General features: G+C 41.1%; 1 protein-coding gene across 3 annotated transcripts in view; it reads right to left on the reverse strand.

The window, feature by feature from the left end:
- rnf13 (ring finger protein 13) overlaps nt 1–11,713 on the reverse strand; it is a 38,415-nt gene extending 26,702 nt beyond the window's left edge. The window contains exons 1-3 of one of the 3 annotated variants that reach the window (XM_034882604.1): nt 11,446–11,713; nt 6,976–7,204; nt 6,760–6,840 (exon numbers count right to left, since the gene is read on the reverse strand). In XM_034882604.1, the coding sequence (XP_034738495.1) occupies nt 6,760–6,840; nt 6,976–7,134 (240 nt within the window). In that variant the 5' untranslated portion in view covers nt 7,135–7,204; nt 11,446–11,713. Of the gene's footprint in view, nt 1–6,759; nt 6,841–6,975; nt 7,205–7,461; nt 7,480–11,445 lie in introns of those variants that run through there. The other 2 variants (XM_034882607.1, XM_034882605.1) reach the window with 2 other exon arrangements.

Consider the following 11,713-nt stretch of genomic DNA (forward strand, 5'->3'; position numbering starts at 1 on the left):
CTGTAGGACTGTGGACTAAAAACACAAAATAGGCTAGACACAACACTTTAACATCCCGGGATTCAGTGTCAGCCCCCTGACCCAAACCATGAGCAGTGTCACCTTTGTTCGCTGCTCCCAGATTAACAACATCTATCATAACCACAGATGAAAAACGACCTTTGAAAAAGATGCTGGGAAGCAGTTCTGCTGCAGCCCCAGATGTAACACTGCCGACTCAAATATAAATATAACATGGTAATGCATGCATAGTTAATACAGAACTTTCCACCATAGTGGAGAATATTACTGACACACTAAAATGATGGTTGTCCTTATAGTCCTTATGTCCCTAAAAACCTGTGTGTTTTTGCATGTATCACATTATCTTTCAAGATTGGCTTTTAATAGCTTGTGTTTTCATTGTCAGGATCTCTCTGCACTGAAAAACTCTGGTCCTTGTATTTCCCATCTCTCTTTCTCGCTCCGCTGTTTCCTGTCTTAGTCCCATTTACAACCACAGCTTTTGAAGTCACTGATGAGACGGCGATAGTGAGAAGAGAGAGAACAAGGTAGAGCATATGTGAGAGAGAGAGAGAGAGAGAGAGAGAGAGTAAGACAGGAGGCTGATAGAGTGCTTAAGGGAAGGAAAACAAAGGCAGAAAACAGAAAAAATATACAAATATGGAGGTAAAGTGAATCAGGACCCGCCGAAATGCAGACAAAAGAGGAAGGCCAGAAAAAAACAGATGAAGAAAGACAAAAATAGAAAGGTGAAGGCAAAAAGAGCCAGATAAATATCAACACGGACCCATCGCAAATAAACAGAGAAGGGATGATGAAAGGGAAACACACACAAGATGAGGAGGGAGGAACCAGATATGATGTACGTTTCTAAACCCGCTTTTATGCAAGTGTAACTAATACGTCTGTCTGTCTGTCTGTCCGTCCGTCCGTCTGTCTGTCTCAGAGGCAGGATGGCATTTTCAGCTCTTGCTCTTTTGAAGCAAACACTTCAAAAAACAATCAAACAAACGCTTTGATATCAAGTAGATTCTCTCTCTCTCACACACACACACACACACACACACACACACACACACACACACACACACACACACACACACACACACACACACACACACACACACACACACACACACACACACACACACACACACACACACACACACACACACACACACACACACACACACACACACACACACACAGTTTGTTAACAACAAACTGATCTTTTGTGAGAGTATCTTTCCGGCTGCCACAACTCTAAAACAGCAGTTGAGCCACATATGGAAAATGAACACAGCGACACATCACATTTACTAACACATCGAGCCACAAAACAGACAAAGTGGCCATTTGAATGCACAGCCCAGATGTAGTTCGACATTAATAAGAACTGACGTATGAAAGGCCAAGGGAAGTCTGTGAAATGATCACATCAGGGAGGGGAAACGTCTGGGGAATCACCCATCACCCCCACCGCCGTCACCTCCGGGTGCCTCCTCCAGTGCAGCCCTGCCTTGTGACAGACTAAATGACATCACTGTGCCACTGCCTCACATTCTTCCACTTGACTTTAAAACTAGAGACAAGAGCACCCTCTGTTGGGTAGAAAATTTTTTTCAAAAAACCTAAACTGCAGAGACGAGAGCACGGGAAAAACAGGAAATAACTGGGGAAGGAGGGGAAATCCTGAAAATATAGACTGAAAAAAGATGTATATAAAATACTGCCTGCTCTGTTAGACTTCAAGCTGGGTGACATGAGGCTTTTTTTTTCTAACAACATTCATAGTTCCATCATCCTGTATTTCCCCATTTACTGTGAATATGAGGTTCTACTGTCTGTATGCTAGAAGGAATTCATGAATTTGAGTATTTTCTAAAACCAAAATCACTTGGACAAATTCCTGTGCATTCATTGTACTTAGGGTGGAAAGACAGTGGGAAACTGTAACCAGATCCACGAGAAGCACAAGAAGCCTTGCATTTTACCGATCCTAAACTAAATTTTCCATTGTTGCTTTAGTCTTGCGCACGGAATGGTGTCAACATTTGAAAAATCACCTGGTGAGGATAAATTATTCTCCAAGCATGTGAAGTTGAATAGGGAAATACATTTGCACAATAGTGGTGTGCTGTGACACTTTAAACTGAATCTGCGACTGAATTAATGTAACTGAGCAGGAATACTTATTTACATAATGCAATGGCAGCGGGTCGGTCATGCCATGGCAATACCCGGTAGTCTTTCCTTTTCTATAGTCTTTTTTCCCTAATGAATATTATGAGATAAACAACGTACTATAAATAAAATATTACTAATTACTCCGATGTTAAGAAGTGGACACCACTAGAAAGCCTTGAGTGTAAAATTAAACCTGGGTATAGCTTTAGTTTGTCTTTTGGCGCTAATGGTTTAAGACTGGTATGGTGTAACTGCAGACTGAATTAGCTGTTAAAAGCTTAATGTTGGAGGGAACCATGTGAAAATCTCTGTTGTTCTACTAATACCATGCGTGAGTGCTCAGACTCAACTCAGAAGGATTTTCTGTTGTTGTAGAATTTAAAAGGGGGGAGGAAGGGAATTACTGCACAGTGATCACACTTAATCCCATCCCTAACAATCTCACTCTAGGGGTGTTCGGGTTCAGGTAGGGAGAAAACAGAGGAATTAATAACTTGCTCTAGCCTGAGGCTAGGATATTAAATTGTATGTGAGGCCACATTCACATTCATCGTTCAGATAACCTACTGTAACCTGTTTGAACCACTTCACAACCCCCCCCCCCCCCCCCCCCCCCCCCCCCCCCCCCCACACACACACACACACACACCTTATGCATGACCACAACAGGAAGCAGGTGAAGCTGCAGATCCTGTTTACAGACAGCACATAGAATTCTATAATAATCAGTTCACCTAAACTGCATGTGTTTGAATTGTGGGAAGAAACTGGAGCAAATGGAGCAAAAGAAGGGAAACAAGCAAAAAAGATTGATACATAATTATCCACTCGAAATTCGCAGCCTCCTTAGTGCAATGTTTCCATATTTTGTTTAACGTGTAATAGTCGAGGCAAGATGGGAGGGAGCGTTTCCTGTCATCTGCCCACAACTTCAATCAAATGTCTTTAGATTTCGATTAGAGGAAACATTGATAGGAGGAAGTCTATTCTGCTGCCTTAGTAAACTAACAAACAACAAAATCAGAAATACGTTGAAGCAGTTTTAGAAGTAGTGATGGTGTTGTAGAAGTCCATATATTTTGTGATGCAGGACAAGCACTAAGACAGAAACCAGGCTTTAATGGTACATGAAAAGGAAAACCTGTGTTTTTATTTTTAATTATTCTACAGGGCAAGAGTGTGTAATCAGAGACTTAACCACTATTCCTCTGCCCCATCCAAACCACAAGCATTTCTTCTCAGACTAGAGATCAGTCTATAATTAGGGAAGTGAAATTGGGCATTTAAATGGTGTAAAAAAACGAAAAGCCTGAAAGCCAAGTTGTGTGTCGAGAATTTGCTGACAAAACAGAAAGCGGCCATTTTAAGATGGATGTCAATTCTTGGCCATTCTTGTGACCAAGTTGTCATCAGTCGCCATTTGAAGTCAACAGTTTGATGTTGCCTAATTAATCACTAAACAATACTTCTTCACATTGTCCATCCCATTCATTCATTCTTACTGACTCACATAAAGACAGACATAAAGTGTAAAACCCTTTCTATTTCCTTAAATCTAAAGATACAGGGGTGCAAAGTTGAATTTTAAACCGGAAAGTTTTGTCATGCTACATTTGAACCACCTTGATCTCCAAAATCAAACTACTTAAATCTGCACCTCAGATATGAAACCAAAAATAGTTTCATACTGTGGGTGTACACAGTCTTGCACAGGCCTTGCTTTGAGAGCCTGAGGTGACTGCAAACAGTCCGGGCCGTGTGAGTGGAAACAGGCAGGGCTCTGTCTAAAGCCTGGTTTCCTGTGGGGAATCTTTCAAAGTATAAACAGGCTTGTGCTACCTTGTGATGCCAAATGTTTCTCCCGGCATCACACGTGTGCAGCGCCGCATGGCCACATTTGAAGAGAATTTATCTTGTAATAATAAAAAGGTTACTGAATTATTTCAACGTAAATTGCAAGTTAACCTATATACTGTACATTAAACATATGTATATAAATAACCTAGTTGTAAAATCGACAGACATACTGAGGCCTTGCAGTTTTTCTTATGGCATATGCATTCGTGAAACGATTATGCAAATATTAGGGGAATACACCTAACATGCGTGTTAAAATAGGTTAATTATGTATTCCAATGATTTACTAAAACTCAGCACAATCCGTGGGGGTCAATTCTTATCGGAACAGCAGGTGCAAAAAGTGCTGGTATGTTTAAAAGGAAGTGGGTGGGGGAGAAAAAAAGTGATTTCACTTTATTTCTTTAGATATCGTAATGGCATGAGACAAAGAATGAGTGCTCTAAAAATATCTTGAGATATTGGCAGTGTACGCATTTCAGAGAATTTGTCACAGTGACCAGAAAAGTTCTGTCATTGCTTGACAAACACAGCAAAATCTTCAGTTTGTAGTAAGAAACATTGGAAGTTCTTCTCTACTCCTTCCTAACCTGTGACGTATGTGGCTGGGTGTATTCTTACATTACAACCTTGTTGAGTGCAGTTTTAAATCACAGCTGATGCAACTGTCTGACAAGCTCACTCAGACCGACGCAGACATGGGCAGGGCAGAGGAGGGTAACTTTAAAATGGACAGACTGAGTTTAGCCCCCAGGGACTAGGGCAGCATGTCTGCATGGTACACACCTTCTCTGCCCCAGCTAGACAGCAGCTCTTGGCTCGCCTTCCCAAAAAGACAAGTTTGCACTGACTGGTCAGCTTGCCCACTCTGTTGTGATTGGTCAACCAAATTCAAGCCAGTACTCAATTTTGGAGTAAAATCTCATTGAATTACATTCAAAAAAACGATATCACCTAAAAGAAGGGAAAAATCCCCAAAAGTAGAATAGGGGACTCTTTAAGACTGAAGGCTGGTAACAGAGACACTAAGTAATTTTCAGATCTTAAAAGCCTTCTGTTGTTGTAAGACTATTCATGTTGTAAGACTGATGCTACGAGTCATTTTAACCAGAGCCTTGATTCCTAAAATAACCCATGGGATCATAACTCATGTGACTGTGCCAAATGATGCTGTAGGACTGCCATGATGGTGTAATAATGCTCAACATAGCATCATTAAATTCAGATAAGTCTCAGTAATTGTGAGTTTGCAAACATATGGTACTTTACCTGCACACATACACAACCATAGAAAGCATGTCATATTTTGCCATCAGCTTGCTTCTGTGTCCTAAAAAGCCTTTGTACAACAACAACAGGGCTCTTGACTGTGGGAAACGCCACAAAGACCAGCTTAGACAGCAGACATGAATCATCCCTTCTGTGAGCTTTGACGATCGAGGAGCGCGCGGGTTGCTGGGTTGCAAACTGAAACCTCACAACAACACACATTTATTACAATCCTCAACACAAAGCAGTAGTGTTTGGAAGCAGTTTCATGACATATTATTAAGCTGGGATGGAGCTTAATTTAAGTCCAGTTAGAGTGTAATTTGAATCACTTTTGCAGTAGTACTATATAATGTAATACTACTGTGTAGGTCTGCACAATCAATCAAATTTTAATCACGATCACGATTTTGGCATCCCACGATCAGATTTGCGTAATCGAGCGATATTTTAAATGCGTCATTTCATTGAACGCTCCGGGTTTTTTCGGCAAAGCCCATCTACCGCTCCATAAACCATGATCGGATTAAGTGCCAGAGATGTTCCCTGCATTGTGCAGCTTAGTTTCTAGATGTAGACAGTCACAGAGGATAGAGTAATGTGGGGAAAATTCAACAGATAGCAGTCGGTCATAAGTTGGTCTCAAGGTTTACCAGTTTACTGGTAACCAGTTTATTGGTAAACACAACATTTGGTCCCGTCTTTGTTGTTATTCAGACAACAACAGTGACCAGTGCTAGTTAGTGTATGTTAGCTCACAGGGCTCTAGTGTGCAAGTAATATTTTTCCTAAATTGCACAGGTGCACCTAATGTCCTCGCATCCGCTGCCTCTCCACAAACTAAGAAATGTTGTTTATATCGATAATTTAATTTTGCGTTACATGACCCATTTCTTCTGTAAAGCCATGCCTGGGTTGGATCTCTCCTCTACTTTCTCTTCTCTTACTCTCCGCGCAGCCCGGCCACGCAGCAGCACCGGTCCACACTTCTACATTTGTCCACAGTTTTAACTGTTATTAATAACCTGTATATTGTTAAGCATGAGAGGCAAACCTGTATTTGTTTATTCCCATTAGTACAAGTATTTAAATAATTAAATTTGGGAGTAATAACAAGTCTTTTAATCTCAGTGAAGCTAACACTTTTGTTTACTTCTGGATACAGGCTGCGTAGTTTTGAAGTTTTTAATAACATAAAAAAAGATCACATATGCATTTATATTGCATGTTTTCGTATTTTCAGAAAATTATAACTGTAGAAAAAGGTAATGTTATTTGCTCACTTCCTGGTACATACATGATCTTTTCATCACACCAAAAACAGAACACGGGATTTTTCTTTTTTTCTTTTCACTGTTAAACTTGAATTCAGTGAAGCTGTGAAGTGGAATCATGCTGGTTACTAGCTTGTCAGACAAACACCTCTGAGACTTGTGAACTCACCTTTAGTCCATCGCTGGGTAGCCGATAGCCAAACCGTGCAGGCAGGTCCTCAAAGTTCTCCGTTTTGTTGTCAAATGAGTACTGAAAGATAAAAACATGAAAACACGGGCCTGAAATGTCTATCACGTTGTTATTGCTAAAATGGATTGGAGGTGTGTTTATATTATTGTCTTATGCTTCTATGTAGTGTCCGAGGTGCACTTAAGAGTTACTTACAGCTGCAATGTCGGCCTCCACAGGGAGCAGGTTGAGAAAGGCGAAGAGCTGAACAGTGAAGATGGTGTAAATCTGCGTGGCCGACAGCATCAGCATTCCCAAGGACAGCAGCATCTTGGTGTCACGATACAACCTCCAGCTGCTATACCACTCACTCATAAACAAACACCCGCGCACACAAAGACAAGCAACCTCGTGCCCCACTATACACCGTTTGTTGTCGTCACACCTAGAAAAGACAATAAGAATCAGAATAAGCTTTATTGCCAGGTACTTTTTTTACATAGACAAGGAATTTGTTTTGCTATTGTAGGTGCATGTCAAACATTTTTTAAATATAAGAAGGTTGAGAAATTTGAATATCAGAATATAAACAATCTACCGGTAAGTGTGTGTGTGTGTGTGTGTGTGTGTGTGTGTGTATATATATATATATATATATATATATATATATATATATATATATATATATATATATATATATATACACACACACACACATGCACACAGTATGTATTAAAATAAATATATAATAAATAAATAAATAAACTAGAAAGAGCAGTACAGCAGAATAGGAACAGTGGCATGTAGAGCCAGAGGTGGGTGTGGAGAGCGTCAGGGTGGTTTCTGGGCAATGTTGATAAGGGTAGTGGGGAAAAAACTGTTCTTGTGGCATGAGGTTTTGGTCCTGATGGACTTCAGCCTCCTGCAAGAAGCGAACGGCTCGAAGAGATTGTGGTCGGGGCGGGAGGGATCAGCCACAACCTTTCCAGCACGCTTCAGAGTCCTGGTGGCATACAGGTCCTGGAGCGGCGGCAGATTGCTGCCAATCCCCTTCTCTGCAGACCGAATGACACGCTGCAGTCTGCCCTTGTCCTTAGCAGTGATAGCAGCGTACCTTATGTTGATGGTGGACGTGAGGATTGACGTTATGACAGCTGTGCAGAAATGCAACATCAGTGCCTATGGCAAGTGGAAATTCCTCAGCTCTCGCAAAAAGTACATTCTCTGTTGTGCTTTCTTGATGAGGGAGTTGATGTTCAGCTCCCACTTGAGATCCTGGGAAATTAAAGTTCCCAGGAGGTGGAAACACTCCACAGTGTCAATTGTATAGCAACAATTGACACTGTGGGGGCAGTTGAGGCTGAGTTCTTCCTGTCCACAACCATCTCCACTGTTTTTAGAGCGTTGAGTTCTAGGTTGTTTTGACTGCACCAGGTCAACAGGTGGTCAGCCTGCCACCTGTAGGGGGACCTGTCTCCACCAGAGATGAGTCCGATGAGGGAGCTGTCGTCCGCAAACTTCAGAAGCTTGATGGACTGGTGACTGGAGGTGCAGCTGTGGGTGTACAGGGTCAAGAGCAGAGGAGAATGAACGCAGCCCGGGTGGATCCGATGCTGATGGTCTGTGAGTCTGAATTGTGTATCCCCAGCTTCACATGCTGCTCCCTGTCAGACAGCAAATCAGTGATCCATCTGCAGGTGGAGTCAGGCAGACCTAGCTGGGAGAGCTTCTCTTGGAGCAGAGCCGGGATGATGGTGTTAAAGGCACAGCTGAAGTCCACAAACTGGTTCATGGCGTAGGTTCCTGCAGAGTCCAGGTGCTGGAGGATGTTCTGTAGGGCCAATTTGCCTGCATCGTCTAGAGACCTATTGGCTTCACAGGCAAACTTGCAGGGGGTCGGTGATGTCTTTGAGGTGTGAAAACACTAGGTGCTCAAAGGACTTCATAACTACAGAGGTTAGGGTCTAAAGTCCTCTGGTCCTTGACTTCTTGGGAACAGGGATGATAGTAGAAACCTTGAGGCAGGCTGGCACAGGACATCTCTTCAGTGAGGTGTTGAAAATGTCTGTAAACAATGGGGACAGCTGGTCAGCGCAGTGCTTTAAGACGGATGGGGAGACAGCATCGATATCAGCAGCTTTCCAGGGGTTCTGTCTCCTGAAGAGTTTGTTGACGTCCCTTCTCATGGATGGAAAGAGTCGTCACTGAAGAGGTTGAGGCCTGTAGAACTCTTTTAGGTCATTGGCTAGGCTTCGGACGTTAATGGAAAGAGGGGCTTTAGGCTTGTAGTCTTTACCAGACAGACGCAGAGTCATTTGGTGAGAAATGGTGCTGGAGCTTCTCAGAGTACCACCGTTTAGCCTCTTTCATTGCCTTGCTAAACTTTTACTCCGCCTCTTTAAGTCTTTAAGTCAGCGATTATATGTTAAGCCTTCACTCCCATTTACTGATAAAAAAAATGTCTTGACTTAAATACATACATTTAAATTTAAAATGAAAAAAGTCTTTGTGACTGTCATTTCTTGCATGTTAAGTGCAAAACCATATAAAAACCATATTTAGCTACTTACACTAATCCTAGCTATACTGTGATTGAGCTATGGACTGTTTAATGCTATTTTTAGGTGCTTGGCGAGTGCTGATCGCTGTGTCAGTGCACTGTCCAAGGCTTGGCTCATTCCAATCCTGAGTCTGGTCTTTCAATTACAGAACTCCACATGTGTACGCCCTGTGGAGGTTAATGTGAAGTGGAATTTAGTGGCTTTGCTGCTTGTAGAACACACCATGGATCAAACAGTATATTTCTGCAACAGTGTCAAAGCAAAGCTGATATTGTGGACAACAGCTTCAACATATTAAGTTTCAATTGTACTTCTACCCACTCTCTTTTCACTGTTCTTATTCAAGAAAGTTATACAGCTCACCTTAGAAGTGTTAGAAAGCTATATTTTGTATTCTGGACACAGAGCATCTATCTTTCTTGGATGGTGCTTCTCACTTGTCCTACTTTTTCATTTCATTTGAAGAAAATACCCAAGAACAATGTGCACTCTTTGGAGACCACATAGAGACCAAAGAAGAGCACTGAGGGATAATCAATAATGTAAATAGTCATGAAAATAAAGAAAATGCATTGAATGAGAAGGTGTGTCCAAACTTTTGGCCTGTGCTGTATATATTTCAACGCCAATTAAATACAAGCAATTTCAAGATCTACTCATAAAATCACAACCAGCTATATCTGTCCAATCTGCACAATTCACTTAAAACGTCCTAAGGTTGAATTATAAACCGTAATCACATCTGTGTAAAAAGGGGCTGAGGCTTTGTTATGTAACTCTTCATCGCTAATGTCCTACTAATGCTGCTGCAGCAATTTCCCCTTAAACAAGGTCTACATATTACACCTCCGGTAAAGCACGCTGCTCTGTGAGGGCTTAGTCTGATTTCCTCAATGTGGACTAGTGTGGTCTAGACCTACTCTATCTGTAAAGTGTTGAGGACCTTTGTTATGATTTGACACTATAAATAAAATTGATCTGAATTTACCCATACAAAGATAACAACATGGACAAAATTAAAAAATCCTCACCATCATCCCAACATTCATTGATTACAAATGTAACAAAATTCACAAGAAAATGTAAAAGAAATGTAAGTGTTGAAAATGTAACTTGGTGTTTATGTATGTGTTGTGATTTGGCTGCTACCTTGGCCAGGTCTCTCTTGTAAAAGAGATTTTGAATCTCAATGGGACTTCCTGGTTAAATAAAGGATTAATAAATAACAATAATAAAAAAGAAATGTAAGTCTAGATCATTTGAAGATTGAGTGAAAAAAAATATTAGAGGACTTTACATTCCCATTAGGTTAATTTATGTAAAAACTAACTTTGTTTTTGGCAGAATTGGCTGAATTCAAACAAAACAGTCTTGCCCACAGCAATATTGCAATATTAAAGTTAAAGCTGTATGGTAACCTTTATCTCAAAATCTCAGTTGACAAATCTCTATGTTTTCTTACAGTGTACATCATCACATTGGCCAATCCTAATGTTTATTTCCACATGCCAGTGTCTTACAACATGTCTTAAACATGTTACCAAAAGGCAGCTACGGTTACTTGCAGGGTGACAGCTAGGGTCATTCTCGATTAAAACAGTAGCTTACATCTGTGACTTAAATGTAAATTGAAAAATTATTATTACATCAGATGCGCAAACTATGTGGCAGGACAGCCAGAGACTTTACACTAAAACTGTCCCAGAGACTGAGAGGTGATGACTAAACCTCAAATTAACCCTGTGAGGTCGTAAGGAGACGACGGCTACATTTACAAACCAATGTGATTCAAGGATTAAAAAAATTTATGAAATTATGCTGTTAACATTGACAACATAACCCGGACTAAACTTTAAAACCCCAAATCTCAGCAACTAGCTAGCGTTAATGTTGGGTTACAGTTTCCACACCAAACTGTGTTTACAAAACTGTGTTAGCGTACAAGTCCAATTTAGGGAGCAACAGTTCTTAAGTGTGTAGTTATACACTTAAATAAATCGGTGGTCTTGTGTGGACATTCTTAGGTGTGCAGCTAACGTCAGTTAGCTACAAAAACAGAGCGTCCTGCACCCGCCTTAGCATGATGCTAACATAGGTAGCTAGCTGGCTTGTCGTGGGTGTTTACCTTTAGTTCTGTCTGGAGGTTAATCTTGTCCAGGAATTTAGATGCTGGCAGTGACATCACTGTCCTTCGCTGTGGGTGGTGTCAAGGAACATATACAACAGTAAAGATTTTGGATGGACTTCATCCCGTTTGAACGGTTGGTCAGAAAATAAACGTTACAGTTTAATCCATGGATGAACTACTCCGCTCCACTAACGGCCAACTTCCGCCACATTCAGCTTCTAATTGGACGAACCATCTGTCAATCATTCTATTTAGGAAGTGACTC

The sequence above is a fragment of the Etheostoma cragini genome, chromosome 9 (genome assembly GCF_013103735.1).
Source record: "Etheostoma cragini isolate CJK2018 chromosome 9, CSU_Ecrag_1.0, whole genome shotgun sequence".
Classification (NCBI taxonomy): Eukaryota; Metazoa; Chordata; class Actinopteri; order Perciformes; family Percidae; genus Etheostoma; species Etheostoma cragini.